The 19,636-nt window shown below is 34.3% G+C and overlaps 1 protein-coding gene across 3 annotated transcripts; it reads left to right on the top strand.

Moving 5' to 3' along the window:
• The first annotated feature begins 367 nt into the window (after positions 1–367).
• LOC107425062 (probable mannitol dehydrogenase) lies at positions 368–18,221 on the top strand. Of its 3 annotated transcripts, none has more exons than XM_060818699.1 (7): positions 368–445; positions 2,108–2,111; positions 6,970–6,985; positions 8,346–8,459; positions 17,091–17,607; positions 17,736–17,889; positions 18,016–18,221. In XM_060818699.1, exons 1-7 carry the CDS (start codon positions 368–370, stop codon positions 18,219–18,221), a joined length of 1,089 nt encoding a protein of 362 aa, XP_060674682.1. The 3 variants fall into 3 exon arrangements, with proteins under 3 accessions (XP_060674682.1, XP_060674683.1, XP_060674681.1); XM_060818700.1 differs by lacking the exon at positions 2,108–2,111 and adding an exon at positions 5,436–5,439; XM_060818698.1 differs by lacking the exon at positions 2,108–2,111 and having other exon boundaries at positions 368–435; positions 6,956–6,985.
• The last annotated feature ends 1,415 nt before the right edge of the window (positions 18,222–19,636 follow it).

A 19,636-nucleotide genomic window follows, 5' to 3' on the forward strand; every position in this document is an offset into this window, starting at 1 on the left:
TTATCATTAAAAATTTTAAAAAATAATGCAACATCCGAAGAAAAATGAAATATAAAATAATATATTAATATTTTTCATAATAAAAATGTAATATTAAAAAAATAATAATATATAAAGTATTATATTGATATTTACTCTCGTTTTTAATGTAGCATCTCTCACTAATAGCTCATACCATACGTCATCATTGCCACGAAACTTGCATTATAAATACCACCAACCTCTCCACTGCTGTCATGCCAATTCTCTCTCACATCACTCTGATCGATCGCATTCCCTTCCGCATTCTATCTTCACCATTTCCTATTACATTTTTTCCTGTTATATATATATATATATATATATTTATTTATCTACCATAAAAAAAATGGTGAAAGCAGCAGAACAAGAACATCCAATTCCAGCCACCGGATTAGCAGCCCAAGATTCTTCTGGTGTTCTCTCTGTTAGAATTTGTGGATCTAAACATACATAATACATTCTATAAATCATAAATTACTAATCTTAAAATGTAGCCATTGATAAATTAAATATTTAATCCTACAAAATAGAAAACAATGTAAAGTAGTACCTATGGACACACTACTCTCAAACCACTTTTAGATATCTGAAAACTCTAATATTAAAATACCGTATGGTATATATTTGTTTGCTTACCCTAGACCTTTTATAGTCTCTGCAAATCACATTTATCCATTAATTTTAACACACACAAAATACTAATAATTTAATAATATAATAATAGTAGAAAAATATGGGTAAGTCAATGGGCTTATAAAGAGAGTTGGTACTCCAGTCCAATGGGCCAGCTGAAATCTTATATAGAGTGTATGACCAAGGGCCCTATTACAAAATATTAAAATAAGCCAGTCCCATTAATGGTATAAATATGGCCTGTAAGTGAGTAAGTGATTATATTAAGTCCACAATTATTAATTTATTTAACATTCTCCTACTTGGACTGCATAATCATCATCATATATATAATCCAAACTCACTTACTACAGAATCTCCCGAACCATAATGCCATTTCGTCTAAATACATAGCATACCGACAGGGCATAACAATATACTAGACTAGGCAGTAGAGATTCTCTCAGTAAATCTCCCAAAACATGATACAATTTCAACTGAGCACTTTGCATGCCATAAACTCAGTCTAGATAGTAGAGATATACCTAACCACGTGCAATCTCCCAACACACAAATACCATTTCATCCGAGCATATTGTGTATCGATAGGATACAATAATATACCCAAACTAGGTAGTAGGGACTCACGATGGCATTTATGGATCAACATACACATATACATAGACTAATAGTCTCAACAGGCCTGTAAATATAAGGAGCAATAATATGTGTAATAAAATATCTTATAAATATATAATGATCCACATGCATCAATGTATTAAAATAATAAATAATACTTAACATGGATATTACTGCAGAAAATATAACAAACTCCCACTGACCCACAGCAGTCTCAGCTGCCTAACAATCCCATATGGGACACATTCTCCTTAAATATGCCTACAGATAAGGCCTTAGTCAGTGGATCCGCCACCATGCTATAAGTAGGCATGTAAACTACAGTAATGACGCCTTCTTCAACTTTCTCCTTAACCACAAAATACTTAACATCAATGTACCTCGCACCAGGAATACCTTTTAAATTATTGGAGAAAGATACTGCTGCAGTATTATCACAATACATCATAATAGGCCTCTCAATGGAGTCAACCGCTCCCAAGTCACGAATAAAATTCCGAAGCCAAACTACATGATGAGGAGCCTCATAACATGCCACATACTCTGCTTTCATAGTCGAGGATGCTGTCACTGACTGTTTGGCATTGCGCCAAGATACAGCACCTCCGGCCATGATAAATATATATCCAGTGGTAGATTTCTTGTCATCCACATAGCCTTTATAATCTGCATCACTATAACCAACAACATCTAGGGAGTGGGTACGTCGATATGTCAACATATGATTTTTAGCACTCTGAAGATACCTAAAGACCATCTTAACTGCTTGGTAATGAACAGGACCAGGATTGCTCATAAATCTACCAAGCACGCCCACAGCAAAAGCTATATCGAGCCGTGTACATACTTGAGCATACATCAAACTACCCACTGCTGAAGAATAGCGAACATTTCTCATCGCCATCCTCTTTTTATCATTCTTGGAACATTGATCCTTAGAAAATATTTCACCCTTTGTGACCGGTACACTTCTAGGAGAACAATTATGCATATCAAATCTTTTAAGGATTCTATCAATTTAGGCTTTTTGAGACAATTGCAACACATAATTAGTCCTATCTCGAACAATCTTGATGCCCAAAACAAAAGAAGCCTCTCCAAGATCTTTCATATCAAAATGGTTGCACAACATCTGCTTTGTCTTAGCCAACATGTCAGTGTCATTAGTAGCCAGAAGTATGTCATCAACATACAACACCAGAAATATAAAACTGCTTCCACTGACCTTTATATATATGCATCTATCAACAACATTATCCTTAAAGCCATTTTGGATGACAACCTCATCAAACTTAAGATACCATTGCCTCGAAGCCTGCTTAAGACCATAAATTGACTTTTTAAGCTTACAAATCAGATTACCATTTCCTATTTGCTGAAAGCCAACTAGTTGAATTATATATATATATATATATCCTCATAAAAGTCACCATTCAGAAAAGCAATTCTGACATCCATCTTATGCAACTCTAGGTCATAATGTGCCATAATCACCATAATGATTCTAAAAGAATCCTTTGTAGATACAGGAGAGAATGTTTCTATGTCATCAATTCCTTCCTTCTAACTAAACCCTTTGGCTACAAGTCTAGCCTTATACCTCTCCACTTGACCATTAGAGTCTCTTTTAGTCTTAAAGACCATTTGCACCCTATAGGCTTGCTACCCAATGGTAACTCAACCAAATCCCAAATACCATTTGATGCCATGGATTTCATTTCATCTTCCATTGCATCCAACAAAAAATTTGAGTGCGAACTGCTTATGGCTTCCTTATAAGCGACTGGATCTGAATCATCACTTATATCAAAATCATGCTCTTACAAGTAAATCTCATAGTCATCAGGAATAGCTGACCTCCTAGTCCTTTGTGACCTTTTCAAAGGCACATTAACATATACAATAGTTGGAATATCTTGTTCCTCAATAAAGGATTCATCCTGACCAACTACTGGTTCATTAATTACTGGATTAATAATATCTCTATCAAGAACTAAAACACTGGGAATGAATACATTTTTTTCTCTAAATTAAGGCTCCCTTGGAGCATTACTATCATCAAACCCAAAATCATCTTCAAAATAAATAACCCGGTCTGACTCTACAATTCTGGTGGTGTGAGATGTACAAAAGAATCTTGAACCCCTAGATTCTATACAATAGTCAACAAAATACCCACTTATAGTTTTAGGATCCAAATTCTTAATTTGGGGATTATAAATTCTTACTTCAGCTTTGCAACTCCATACTTAAAAATGATGTAAATTAGGCTTGTTGTCCCTGACCACAACTCAAAAGGAGTCTTAGGAATGGATTTACTTGAAACTTGATTCAAAATATGAGCTACCGTCCTTAAAGCCTCTCCCCATAAGTAATCTGGCAAACTAGAATTTGCCAACATAGATCGCATCATATCCAACAAAGTACGATTTCTCCTCCTAGCAATGCCATTCTGCTAAGGCGTACCAGGCATTGTATATTGCGCATCAATACCACATTCATGTAAATATATTGCAAAAAGCCCTGGGTTCCGTCTAGTCTCATCATATCTGCCGTAAAATTCACCACCTCTATCAGACCTCACAGCCTTTATCTTCTTATTCTTTTAAAGCTCTCCTTAAAAGAACCTAAAGAATCTGACTTCTCACATATAAGCTCAAAATGTCCATAACAAGAAAAATCATCAATGAAGATAATAAAATACATATAACCACCTAAAGCCATTGGAGTGAAAGATCCACATATATCAGTATGGATTAATTTCAAAACATCTCCACTCCTTACTATCTTATCCTTTCTAACCTTGGAAGTTAGCTTCCCTTTCACACATTCTACACAAGTCGACAGATCGGAGAAATCAAAGTTGGCAAGTATTCCATCATTCACTAACATTTTCATCTTGTGCCTAGAAATATGTCCCAAACGCTTATGCCACAACATTGAGAAATTATCATTAACTCTTGGATGTTTAGAAGCAATAACAGGGTCAACAACAGAATTAATAGAAGAATTGAGACCATTACTAAATAAATCAACTCTATATAAATTGCCACATAAAGTTCCAAAACCAACAACTTTATCATCCTTCTACATCTCAACTTTATTATTCCCAAACAAAAAACTAAAACCTTGATTATCCAAAAGAGAAATAGATAATAAATTTCTCCTAATTGAGGGTATATATGAAACTTCTTGTAATTCTAAAACATATCCAGTAACAAGCTTCAACTTGATTGTTTCTATGATATCCACTTTCACTATTGAGCTATCTTCCATATAAACATGCTGCTCAAGATTGGTTGGCCCCCTTTGCCTTATCATCCTTTTCAATGAATTAGTAACATGAATTGTTGCTCCAGTATCTAACTTCAATAATATTGGTCTCAATCATTAAAATATTATCTTTTTTCTCTTGCTTTCCCTTTAAATTCTAACACTCTATCTTCTTGTGTCCAACTTTATTGTAGTAACCATACCATCCATTGAAGTACTCTTTCTGATAAGCATCATCATACTTAGTATTATTCAAAAGGTCCAAATAATGATGTTTCTCATTCATATCAAACTTGATAAATTTATTTCCTATCTTTTCAAGAAGTTCCTTTACAGTTTCCACCTTTGGAATACTCACATAAATTGATTCATCTATATAATTCTCCATCATCACCATGCAGCATTTATTAGAATGCCTCCAAACCTCATAAAGCTTCCTATCTGCTGCACTACTCTCATCAGTTGGTATCTCTGGTGGATCTATCTCTAAAGCCAAATCAAATTTCATAAATGTCAAATTCATAACTAAAGTCTTCTTCCACTTCTGATAGTTTGTCCCATCCAATTTCATCATGGCAGTCATAGGCAGAACATTCGGGGTGCTACTAACTGTGAAAATAGCAAGCACAATAAAACATTTAATACATATAAAACAATAACTATTTTCTAGCCCCTTAACACAAAACATAAAATATCAATATCGCTAGGATCTTTGTAGCACCAAAGATATCCTTACGCGGGCCAGGACAGTCAACCAAATAACCACAATCAAATGCATTAAACTAAATCACCGACAGGACAACTCAGAACCTGCAATATATGGCATTTAATTAACTTCCACTGCCATTCCAGGCGTCATAGAAAAGCAACTAAAACTACCGACAAGATAGCCTAGTTACCCGTATAGATCCTGGTTAATAAGTGGGAGAAAAATAGCATATTGGCAATTTCATGAAATAGGCAAATATAAAACATCCCATCCACTATGCCAACATAAATTACATTGGTACACATAATGCAGATAAAATAAGTCTCATGACAGGTGAGTACTTAAAATTCCACACTACTATACCAACTAGGCATAAAGCCTATTTAGGGAAAGCTATCACAATCAAAATTTTCATGCATAGATATTTAAATTTAATTTAATAAAATTGGAATGAAATAAATAAACAAATAAATAAATGAATAACATCCCCTTTTTTTTTTTTTTTGGTTAATAAGAGTGAACAATAGATAAACAAACAACTAACCAAATAAATAAATAAACAAAATAAAAATAAAAAAGGAAAAATTTTTTTTTTCTACTGACGTCAGCAAACGACACGTCGTGCTAACATCAGCACCAAGGCTCCAAACGGCATGCCGTTTCTTTCTTCTTCTTCACCCAACCGGGTCATGGGTGACCCAATTCCAGTCCAAACGGGTCACGCGACCCGCTAATTCGACCCACCTGGAAATTTCTTTTCCGGCAATTTTCTCAATTTTTTTTAATTCAAAAAACAAAAAAGGTTTCCAGTCCAATTAAAGATGTCAAAGAATACAATTCATGACAACAACCTATTTTTCCACCGTGCCCAGATCTTAATTCGAACCAAAACAAAAAATTCATATAATCTGCACAAACTCAATATAAACCCGATATTGCGCAAGAGAAAAGAAATTAATCAATAAAATTCAAAATTAAAATTTGGATCTCCAAACAATCAATAGCCGCCAGCACAAATGAATATCACATATTGGATTTCAGGAAACAAGCATGTAATAATAGAATCACGAGGACGAGAGAATAAATATAAAATAAATATCATGTCATCAATATACACGATCAAAGCTCAATGGCCGCATATCAATATAACAACAAATTTCAAAATAATTTATTATGCATATTAACCATGTGCTCTGATACCAATTGTTAGAATTTGTGAATCTAAACATACATAATAAATTCTATAAATCATAAATTACTAACCTTCAAACACAGCCATTGATAAATTAAATATTTAATCTTACAAAATAGAAAACAATGTAAAGTAGTGCCTATGGACACACTACTCTCAAACCACTCTCAGATCTCTAAAAATCCTAATATCAAAATACCGTATGGCATATATTTGTTTACTTGCCCTAGACCTTTTATAGTTTCTGCAAGTCACACTTACCCATTAATTTTAACACACAAAATACTAATAATTTAATAATATAATAATAGTAGAAAAATATGGGTAAGTCAATGGGCTTATAAAGAGAGTTGGTCCTCCAGTCCAATGGGACAACTGAAATCTTATAGAGAATGTGTGACCAAGGGCCCTACTACAAAATATTAAAATAAACCAGTCCCATTAATGACATAAATAGGCCCTGTAAGTAAGTAAGTGATTATGCTAAGTACACAATTATTAATTTATTTAACACTCTCTCCAGTCAATTTCTCCCGGAGGTTAGTTTTTGCAAATTGAAATCATTCCAAAATGTTTATCATTTATATGTATATATATATTTGATATTTCAAGCAAAACAACAAGAAGAAAAAAAAAAAAAGAAGAAGAAAACCAAAAATATATGGGCATTAACATTACAAAGGGAGCTATATATTTGTATTTGAGATCTGGATCCTTTGCTGGTTTTTTTAAATACTTGTTTATACTAACCTTTTAATTGCTACCATTCCTTTGAAATCCATCTAATATAATGGTTTGAATCAATACTACATCATTTAAAAGCACATAATTCTTACATTATCACTAAAACCTCAATTCATGTGAAATACAAGTGAGTTTTCTTCCTGAGATTTTTTTCCCCCTTTTTTTTTTTGGTTATGTCTTTTAAGTGTAAAGTCTAAAGAGAGGAGCGGCTTCTAATCAATCCCTTGTTCTTTATGTCCGAATCTACAATATCTGCAAAACTTTGAGATTGGCAAGGCAGTTTGATACCAAGCTAGAGTTAAATCTCATACTCAAGGACCGGTTGTGGTGTGATGCCGCCATAAAGCACCAAATTTCCTCTAAACTGGGAGTATTGTTTTGAATTTTTTTTTTATTTTATATACACAGCCATAGCCATTTAAAGCATTCATTTGAGTTCAACCTAGAAGAGCAAGTAACAATGAAAGAAAAGGAAGAAGGTCTTAAGATTTGAAGCTTTTGGTGAAGGTGAACTGATAGCAATAAAGAACATCTCTAAACCCTAATTTTTTTTTTAAAAAAAAAAGAGAAGAAAAAAAAAATAAGAAGAAATGAATTACAACTTCTTGTTGTTAAAATATTAAAGGGATTTCGATGACCTAAAAAAAGAATATTAAGTATTTTATTCACTGGAGATGCCTTTAGATTCACTGAAAGATCTTTTCCTTTTTCTCCATAGAACGACTATGAATGCTTCTCCTACATGCTTTTCTTGAATACTGAGTATAAAAGCCAAAAAGAAAACTCACGTATATTTCACATGAATTTAAACTATTAGATTAAAAAGATTTGAAAGGAATGATTGGAGTTAAAAAGCAAGCATAAACAAGTATTTAAAATATATATATATATATATATCAATAGAGCATCCAGGTCCTTGCATTCGATATGTTATGAGCTTCAAAAGAATATTTGCATTTATTAATAATTTCTTGAACTCGAGGAGTTAAAGTGGTGGAGTTGATGTATCCCCTTTCGCGTTAGAAATGCCGATACTTTTTGGCTTTATCATTTTTAACTTTCATTTATGTGTTGGTAATCTAAAACGTTGCTTGTTTTATTTTTTTCATTTATAAATTTTCTAAAATATAAAAATAAAAATTTATTCGATTTCAGGGAAACAGGAGAGAAGGACGTAAGATTCAGGGTGTTGTACTGTGGGATATGCCACTCTGATTTGCACATGGCCAAAAACGAATGGGGCACTTCTATTTACCCTCTTATACCTGGGTATATATCTCTCTCAACACCTTTGTTCTATTTAATTATAATTGATATTAGAAAAATTAAAATACTAAAATAAATACAATCATTTATCATAAATAGGTAAAGTTTTTATGGAATAATTAAATAGAAACACACACACACACACACACATGTATATATATATAAGTTTATCCAAAATCATATAGACATAATTCATCTAATTTTAGTGGCCTATAACATGTTCGTTATGCTTTCCAAAAGAAAAGGAGGCAACTAGTGTCAGGACCCGTCTGACAAGCCTGAAACCCTAGACAAGCCCTGATCCCAGGGAAATACCACCGAACCTTCCAACGGAAAATCCGGCAGCACCTGTCTTAAGGGTAGGACTTACCAAAAATTACCTGCACTGAAAACACACTTCTATATTCATCTCCTTATTCCTCCCACAATACTACAAATTGATACCACAAATTTACAACACTTCACAACAATAACAACAACCCAGTGCATAAATAAAATATAAGTGTCCAAATAGTATACAGAGCTTCATGAAGTGCTAATCAACAGAAAATACAACAAAGAAGAAAGAAATAATACAGCTGAAATGAACGAGTACAAAAGTACTTCTCGAAACACGATAGTGGCGGAGAATTGGTTCGCTCCGGAAGAACGTCTACCACCCTTGCACCTAAGGGAACGGAACTTAAAAACGTGAGATGCTAATCATCTCAATGAGTGACCCTAACTACTGAACACTTTTAATAATAATAATATAACAAATAAGGGAATTTAATTAATACCAACAATTAAATAGGTAAATAAATAATAGCAGTTGGAAATAATAATTTTCCTCAAAACTCTCACTAATCACTCCGTTGGAAATGTTCCCTTTTTAAAACATTTTCACAAACCCGATATTTCCCGAAAACCAAGGGATCAAACAATTTAATAAACAATAAATAAATAAATACCCCAAATATAAATAAAGTGTAAATAAATATAATAAATAACTTTTGAACACCTTTAGGGTTTGAAACTTTATCTGAAAATTACACTTGACGCACCACATCATATACCGGTGATGCCCTCCGATACCTAGCATCCTGAGCACCGACTGGCGGGGAGATTAAAGAGAGAAACTTGCAAACGGCACTCCGGTGTCCCGACAGTACCGCTGCTGAAACCGTCATCCCGGCCAAGGAGGGGCGCGGCTGTGGCCAATATCAAACTTGTCTGCCCACGGTCCAATGGCAACTCACGGGAGACATAATACTTGCGCACTAAACCACATATACATACACCAGAACACCAATACTGTATGAATGCGTCTAAAATAATTATTAAATCAACTATACCGTTCTTTCCAAAATTACCGTGGGAAATATACCAAATTTTCACACTTACCATCCCACATATTTTCATTTAACAGACCGGTACGAAATCATCAATAACCAATAAAACCATAATTTTTCTCGTAATATGAGGTTCAACAAATAAAATACCGTGGGCATAATTATAAAATTAAACCACCAATTTAACAAATATTTTCATAAAATATTTAAACCAATTATGTAACACCCCGTCCCAAATCGCACCGGAATCCGTGCACGTTGACCGATGTTGACTGTTGACCGTTGACCAAAGGGGTCAAAAGTTGACTTTTTGACTCGGTGGGAATTTCGAGATGACTAGGGTACCATGGCGAAGTGCACGATGCCACGAGTTCGTAGACTGGTAGCACGTCGAAAACGGAGCTACGGTTTGAAAGTTATGGACGAAACAAGTTGCTGTCCAAGGGGTGCCGGAGTTGACTTTTTGTTTATGGGGAATTGAGCTTTGACTCATGCATGGTTGTGAAGTGCTCGTCGATACGAGTTCACAGACTAGCGGCACGCTCAAAACGGACATCCGGTTAAAAAGTTATGGACGTTTGAAGTTTACCGGATACCGTATTATTTTAATATTTTTTTGGTCGTGAACAGTGAAATGCCACGTGTCAGCTTCTGAGTGGTCCACGTGGCATGAACAGTGTCACGCAGGGTTTTAATTTTGAAAAACTCTCGGGGAAGAGAGAGAAAGAGAGAGAAGAGAGAGAAAGAGAGAGAGGAGAGAGAAAGAGAGAGAGAGAGCCACCGCCGGCCACCGGATTTTGCCACTGTTCCAGCCGAGTTACTGTACACGCGCCGGACAGAAAGCTTGCCCACCTCATTTCCGGCAAAACCTCCAAGTTTCACGGCGAACGGCCGCCGGACGTGCCCGGATCGGACGTCCGAAGTTTGGCGGCGATTTTTCCCCTCCACCGCCGGCCACCGCGAATCGGCACTGTTCCGGCCATTTTCCGGCCACACGCGCCTGACAGCCTTGATCCTCTCCTCAAGTCCGGCCTACCCACCAAAAATCACGGCCATCGGACCACCGACGCGCCGGGATCGGAGCGTTTTCCGGCGAGGGGTCGAAAATCTTCAAACGGTGATTTCTCCGCCGTCCGACCTCCGTTTTGCTCACCGTCGGTCCCGTTGGATTGCTCTCCTCACGATCTACAAATCTGCAAAATTTCACAGCAAACGGCCACTGTCGGAAAATACTGTTCCGGTGACGGTTGCCGGTGACGTGGCGGCCCGCCGGAAATTACTGTTCCGGCGAGTACCCGAAAATTCCGGCCAGCTCCAGTCCGCAGTGTTCGACCTCCTGAACCCAAATCCGACTTCCATTTCCGCCAATTCGCGACGGTTTGGGAGAATTGCGGAGCCGAAACTCGAAAAGCTTTCCGGCGAGATTCCGACCCCGTCGGGTTCGATCACCGGAAAGTAAGACCGAATCCGTGATCCTCATCACACGAGCTTCGATTCGGTATATAACTCGTAACCCTTAGATGTCGCTTGGTGTTCGCTCCCCGGGTATCCATTTGGGAATTACCCGAATAAAATATTAATATTTTTGGTTTGTGCACTGTGGTTGTTTAGGTGCACGCGCGAGTAGTGGAGTGGATCCTGAGGAGGATCTTAGTTGATTTGCGCTCTCCAGGTGAGTGACCCACCTTCAAAAATTATTTTGGGCAATTAATTAAATTTAATTGGTATTTAATTTAGTATTTAATTATGCTCATGTGGTGTGGTTTAATTATGATTTTAATGCGGTTTAAATTAAATTATTTGTTATGCATGAGCAAGGTATGTTTCGGTATTAATTTCACGTGGTTTCAAATGTGATTTCTCGGGCATAATTAGGTTAAATATTTTATGAAAATATTTGGTTAAATTTTATAAATTATGCCCGCGGTATTTTTATGGTTGCATTTCGTATTTCGAGAAAATTGTGGTTTGTTGGTTATCAATGTTTCGTACCGGGTTACTAAATAAAAATATGTGGGATGGTGTTTGTGAAAATTTGGTATACTTCCCACGGTGGTTTTTTGGAAAAACGGTACGGTTGGTTGTTATTGTTTATTTTTAGACGCACTCATACAGTATTGGTGTTCTGGTGTATGGTGTATGGACACGTGGTTTAGCACGCGGTTATTATATGGTTTAGCGTGCGGTTATTACTTCACCCGTGAGTTGCCATTGGACCGTGGGCAGGCAAGGTTATTGTTGCGCACAGCCGCCCCCCTCCTTGGCCGGGTGATGGTTTTTAGCAGTCGGTACTGTCGGGACGCCGAAGTGACCACTGCAGGTTTCTCTCTTTAACCTCCCGCCAGTCGGTGCTCGGGACGCTGGGTATCGGAGGGCATCACCGGTATATGGTGTGGTGCGTCAGGTGTAATTGTCGGTGTAATTGCAAATAATGGTTTAAACCCCAAAGGTGTTCAAAATTTATTTATTATAATTTATTATATTTTTATTATATATTTGGGGTATGTATTTATTTAATTGTTGTTGTTAAATTATTTAATCCCTTGGTTTTTGGGAGGTATGCACATTGGGTTTTGCGAAAAGGTTTTAAAAAGGGAACATTTCAAACGGAGCGATTGGTGAGAGTTTTGAGGGAAATCATTATTTTCCAAAGGTTATTATTATTTATTATTAATTGTTGGTATTTGTTCCACTCCTTAATTGTTATTATTTTATTATTATTATTAAAAGGTGTTCAGTAGTTCGGGTTACTCACGGAGATGATTAGCATCTCACTCTTAAATTCCGTTCCCTTAGGTGCAAGTGGTGGTAGACGTTCTTCCGGAGCGAACCAAGTTTTCCGCTGCTGTTGTGTTTCGAGGAGTTTCTTTGTACTCTTTCATTTCAGTGTATTATTTCTTTTCAGCCTTATTGTATTTCTGTTGTTTAGCACTTCTTAAAGCTCTGTATACTATTGGAATACTTCTGTTTTATTTATGCACTGGACTGTTGTTGCTTTGAGAAGTGCTGGAATTTGTGGAATCAGTTTGTAGTTTGTGGTAAGTAAATCCCTTAGGGGAGGCTCTGTCGGATTTTCCTTTGGAGGGTCCGGTAGGGTTTCCCTGGGATCAGGGCTGTCTAGGGTTCCGGGGAAGGAATTCTGGACGGGTCCTGACAAATTATGCCCAAAAATACCATTTAAAACCACATACAAATTATTACTAAAAATACCTTGCTCATGCATAATAATTAAAATTAAATCACAATAAAATAATAATTAAATTGCACCACATGAGCATAATTCAAATACCAATTAAACACCAATTAAATATAATTAATTGCCCAAAATATTTTTAAAGGTGGGTCACTCACCTTAAGCGCGTATATCAGCTAAGATCTTCCTTAGGATCAACTCCACTAGTCGCACGCACACCCAAAACATCCACAGTACACCAACCAAATATATTAATATTTTAATCGGATAACTCCCAAATGGGTACCCGGGGAAAAAACACAAACGACAACTAAAAGTTATGAGTTATATACCGAATCGAAGCTTGAGTGATGAGGATCACAGATTCGGTCTTACTTTCCGGAGATCGGACCCGAGGTGGCCGGAATCTCGCCGGAAAGCTTTCGGGATTCGACTCCTCAATTCTCTCAAACCATCGCGAATTGGCAGAAAAGGATGCGGGATTTGGATTCAGAAGGTCAGAATTAATGGACAGGGACCGGCGGTGCAACTGGGTACTCGCCGGAACAGTGACTTCCCGCGAGCCGCCGCTTTCACCGACAACCGTCGCCGGCGGCAGCGGGTGCGGTGGCTGTTGGCTGAGATTTTTGGCGGTTTTGTAGATCAAGGGGAGAGGAATCCAACGGGACCGGCGGTGAGGTAAACAGAGACCAGACGGCGGAGAGATTGGGTTTTGAAGATTTTCGGTGCCTCTCCGAAAAATGCTCCGATCCCGGCGTGTCGGAGGTCCGGTGGCCATGAAATTTGGTGGGCTGGCCGGAAATGAGGAGGTGGTGAGGGGTGACTGGCACGTGTGGCCTAAAAATAGCCGGAAAGGGGTCAAACGGCGGTGGCCCGCGATGGAGGGAAAAATTGCTGCCGAGCTTCGCCGCCTCGATCCGGGTGCGTCCGAGGACCGTTGGTCGTGAGATTTTGGGGTTTGGCCGGAAATGGGATGGCGCTCTTGTCTGGCTCGCGTGTGTAGCAAGAATCGGCCGGAAAATTGGATGATTCCGGCAGCCGGTCGGCTTCTCTCTCTCTCTCTCTCTCTCTTTCTCTCTCTTCCCCAGCGTTTTTGCCAAATAAAAGAACCATGGGTGACACTGTTCATCCACGTGGACCAATCAGGTGATGACACGTGGCGTTACTGTGCACTTAAGCCAGATATAATAAAATATTATGGTATTCGGTGAACTTCAAACGTCCATAACTTTTTAACCAGATGTCCAATTTAAGCGTGCCGCTAGTTTATAAACTCGTATCGACGAGTAATTTACAACCATACAAGAGTCAAAATAAAATTATACAACAGTAAAAAGTCAACTCCCGGCACCTTTTGGACAGTTTGCACATCGACTTGTTTTGCCCATAACTTTCAAACCGTAGCTCCGTTTTCGATGTGCTATTAGTTTACGAATTCGGAGCATCATACACTTCGCCATGGTACCATGGTCAACTAGAAATTTCAACTGGAACAAAAAGTCAACTTTTGACCCACTCGGTCAACGGTCAACCTCGATCAACGTGCACGAATTCTGATATGATTTGGGACGGGGTGTTACAACTAGTGAGTACCAGAAGGAAAAGTAGGATAGAATTTTCGTTAATAATAAGGTGTAAATGAGCCAATTTAAGTCTACTATTAGAATTTTCAAATTCGATTTATATGATTCTATGAGTATTCAAGTTCGGTTCAAACTTATAAATTTTTGAAATAACTTGTTCAAGTTTGATTTAGCTTATTTATGAAAAGTTTAAGCTTAACTTAGCTTGATTTGTTATATTATAAAAATTTAAAAACTTAAATATTAGTTTTCTTAGAATACAAATTTTAACATCAGTTATTAAGAAATTTAAGTTGTTCTATCAATTTTATTACAAAATTAATTTATTTCTTAAAAAAATATTAAATTTATAAAATATATTACTTTTGTATTATAAATATTCAATTCGTTTAAATTTGTAATAAAATTTTTATATAAATATATATAAATGACAAATTCAAACTATTTATGAACTTTATTTATTGTTAAGAATCAACTCATAATTATGGTTAAAAATCAACTCACAAATTTTATTTCTTTTTCAAATTTATTTTCTTTACAAGTTAAAATCGAGTGAATTAAAATAAAATTGAACTCGAGCTGATCATGGCTATTTGAATCTATGTAATAAAAAACAAATCTCCACTTACCACCATATCAGGATTCTTTTGTCGGCTCCTTTTTTGATAAATATTATCGTATGTCTACCCCGCTCATTGTACAAGGAAAATAATTATTAATTATTGGGTGCAATTTGCCTTTTTTTTTTTTTTTTTTGATAAATAAAAAATGGACCTCCAATAAATTCATCGCCCATGAACTATTTGGGTTTATATACCTTACTAGTTTGCTTTCCAACCCGAAATATTTTGCATTGAAGTAAATAATTAACGTTGACTTTAGTTATATGGTTTATTTTATTCTTTTTCAATTTTTTGACTGCAAGGAATTTTCCTAGTAAATATTAAGAGATAGAATTTATCCAAATCTAATATTGAAAATAAATTGCAAAAACTTAGCCCTTGTTTGGCTATGTTTTCAGTTTTTAGTTTTCAAAATATTATTTTAAAAATCAAAAAAATAAAAATTATTTTTATTTGTTTTTTGATATTAGGAGTGTTTGGCCAGTAATTTTTTAAAACAGTTTTCAAAACTAAAAAACAGAAAGAAAAAAAACATCATTTTTAACGTTTGCTAAATTTTATTTTATTTTTTAATTTGTTTTTTAAAACTGTTTTTGAAAATTGAGGTCAAACAGGTAATTTTTTATTTTGCAAACAGTTTTCTATTTTATGGAACATAAAACTATAAAACAAAAAACTATTTTAAAACCTAATGGCCAAACAGGCCCTTACTTTCTAGCTCGGAAATTTTTTATCATCGTTGAATTGCTTTTTTTACATATACTTCCCTTTTACTTTTATTTTACTTTCAAATTAACCTTTTTTTAATGAAAAATAGATAATTTTATCTAAAATTAATAAATTAAAAGACCATAGCAACTATCTAATTACAATATATTATTCACTAAAATCAAGCCATTAATAACTTTTTAAAAACTTGTATCCAAATAGTCATCATAGCTCCAAACTTATCTTCTACCAAATAAAGTCTACCATAATGGAAAATCCTAAATCAACTTCAAATCATTATATTTATTTCATATGTAACGTTTGTTATATTCTTAATCAAACACGAAAATTATGTAGGTAAAGTATATAATCAATGCGGTGTAGAAAAAAAATAAATATAATTTAACCATAGGTGAATCTCACAATCCATAATCACATTTAAGAATTGTACATACATACCAAACTTTATTTGAAAATAAAATCAAATCAAATCAAAGGAGAGAAACGGTAAGTAATTCTACCCAAAATGCTTGGCTAATTGATATGCTGCCATAGCTACTTGTTTGCAATTTTTTTGGTTCCCAAGGAATATAATATTACATTGTGAAATCCCTGTATGCGAAAAAGCAAAAAAGAAATTAGGTTAGATGAGTTTATTGAGCTTGATGTTGGATTCATCGGTTTGAGTATATATATATATATATATATATTTTTTTTTGAAGATAAAATTAGGGTTATGATAGATGTTAGGTTACAATTTTTTAAAAGTTATAATGGTAAATAATGAACTTTAAATAGATGGACAGTATAGTCTTGTGACTTGTTAATTTTTTATGAAATTATCCATTGGACATTATAGTCTTTTAACTTATTAATTTTGGATGAAATTTATATTTTACATTGAAAGGAAATAATATGAAAGGAAAAAGAAACAAGAAGCAAAGTTTCTGAAAAAAATAAAAACTCAAGGGTAGTTATGAAAACTTTTCAAACTAAATGGTAAGATTTTGTAATTATCCCCCCCAAAAAAAAAAAAATAATAATAATAATACTTCGGAGAATTTTCTAGTATAGGAACCTTACAGATATGTATTATTGTTGTGAATTAACTCAAAGTTAGCTTGATTGGGTTTCCCTTGATCACTTTCTATTTCCTAATCACTATTCAATATTTTAACTCAATTGGGCAAATGCAGGCATGAAATTGTCGGTGTAGTAACAGAGGTGGGTGATAAAGTCCAAAAGTTCAAAATTGGGGATAATGTTGGAGTGGGATGCATGGTTGGAGCTTGCCATTCCTGTGAAAACTGCAACAAAAACAACCTTGAGAATTACTGCCCCAATATGATATTCACTTATAGCGCTAAGTACCATGATGGAACTGTCACCTATGGAGGTTACTCCGACCACATGGTGGCCGATGAGCACTACGTAGTTCGGATTCCGGATGGCCTACCTCTTGATGCAGGGGCTCCTCTGCTCTGTGCTGGGATTACAGTCTACAGTCCATTGAAGTACTTTGGACTTGATAACCCCGGTACGCGTGTTGGTATCGTAGGCCTTGGTGGACTAGGACATGTGGCTGTGAAATTCGCCAAGGCTATGGGGGCTAATGTTACGGTAATCAGTACATCAATTAACAAGAAAGAGGAAGCTTTGGAAAAACTTGGCGCTGATTCATTCTTAGTTAGCCGCGATCAAGATCAGATGAATGTATATATTAGAATTTTAAAAACAAATTGTTTTTGATGAATTTAGGGGATAGTGTTATTTAACTGTGCAATGTTTTTTTGTTTCCCCCCCCCTCTCTCTCTTTAATGTTTGTGTTTCTTATTGTGAAGGCTGCTATTGGCACTTTGGACAGTATCATTGACACTGTTTCAGCAGTACATTCTCTACTGCCTTTGATTCGGCTGTTGAAGTCTCATGGAAAGCTTGTTATGGTTGGTGTACCCGAGAAGCCACTTGAGCAACCAATTTTTCCTTTACTTATGGGTCAGTATATATATAATTAAGCATACCATATATAAGATTGCTTATATAATATAATACTACATAAGCATTTAAGTAGTTTTTGTATGACAGAAAATTATTAACGAAATCTAATTTTGTGTGTGGCAGGAAGGAAAATAGTAGCTGGTAGTGCCATGGGAGGTATGAAGGAAACACAAGAGATAATTGAGTTTGGAGCCAAACATAACATAAGAGCTGATATTGAGCTTATTCCTGCTGATTATGTCAACACTGCCATGAAGCGTCTTGTGAAAGGAGACATTAATTACCGATTTGTTATCGATGTTGGAAACACGTTGAAGTCAAGCAATTAATTAAGATTTTTAGTTTTGCTTATTTTGGTATTGACCATGAAAAATGTTGGGATAGGATTTATTGCTTTGTTATATTTATTTTATTGTAAAATAATATGATTTTGTTTATGGTAATTAATAATAAGATTAATATTCTTATTTGGTTTATTTTTGAATTTTGAAAATATAAGATAAAAAAACATGTATATAATGTAATATATTTTTATTATTAAAGATATTTGAAACAAATATTCTAGACACTGATACATATTCATATCTAAATATGTAATAAGTGAAATTTTATTATAAAACAATAAGATTAATGTATGGTAATTAATAATAAAATTGATCTTCATATCAATATATCAATACTTTAAGATGAATAATGCATTTTTTTCAATATTTTCCATAAAGTACTAAATATATATATGTGTGTATATGTTAACTAAGGAGAAAACTCTTAAAAAGGTCTTATATATATGTACATATTTAAAGTTGTTTTTAAAAGGTAATCTTAGGATTATGATAATATATATATATATATATATATATGTGTGTGTGTGTGTGTTTAACTAGTATAAATATTTCATTCATCAATGTAAATTGTACCATCTTTTTAGAAAAGATGAAAAAAAAAATACAAAATTAATGATAAAAAATATTGTTTATATATATATATATATATTCAAGTTTATGGGACAAATTATTAAAGGATAATTGACATTCAATTTCTATCTTTGGATAGTTGAAAGATATTGCGGTTGAAAATTTTATTGATTTTTGGACATTTTATTGTTATTTTTATAAAATATAAATTTGATAATTTTAACTTAAATTTATCACGTAAGGGAGAAGAACTCATGTAAAGAAAAAAAAAAAAAGGATATGGTCCTTTTTCTTAATCATTAAACTATTTTTCGGTATAATACATCTATCAATTCCTTGGTCCTTACTAAAAATACTTTAAAATTATTTACATTTTTTATGTTTAAATATTCTATTTAATTAAGTATATGAAATTGTTTGCACCTTTTAGTGGATTGATTGCCTGGAATTAATAAGAATTGAAGAAAATTTTCTTCTATTTAATTGTCAATGATATTGGAAACTATGAATTATAAATTTATAAGATAATTTAATAAATTACTTTAAAATTTGTATCTATATTTATCTATATTTATATTATATATAAAAAGTAAGATAGACGGTAAAATTTTTTCCATATATCATCATTATAGAAAAAATATAATATTAATTTATTTGTTTAGGTTGATTATCTAATGTTATATTCAATTATTTTTTAAATATTAATTAATTGTCATTTATATCAATATTTTATTGTTTTTAAAAATGTAGCATCATCTTAACCAAGTGAAAAATACAATAACAAATTATGGAGAACACTTTTCAAATAAGAAAATAAAATATTAATAAAT

This window comes from Ziziphus jujuba, chromosome 7 (genome assembly GCF_031755915.1).
Source record: "Ziziphus jujuba cultivar Dongzao chromosome 7, ASM3175591v1".
Taxonomy (NCBI): domain Eukaryota; kingdom Viridiplantae; phylum Streptophyta; class Magnoliopsida; order Rosales; family Rhamnaceae; genus Ziziphus; species Ziziphus jujuba.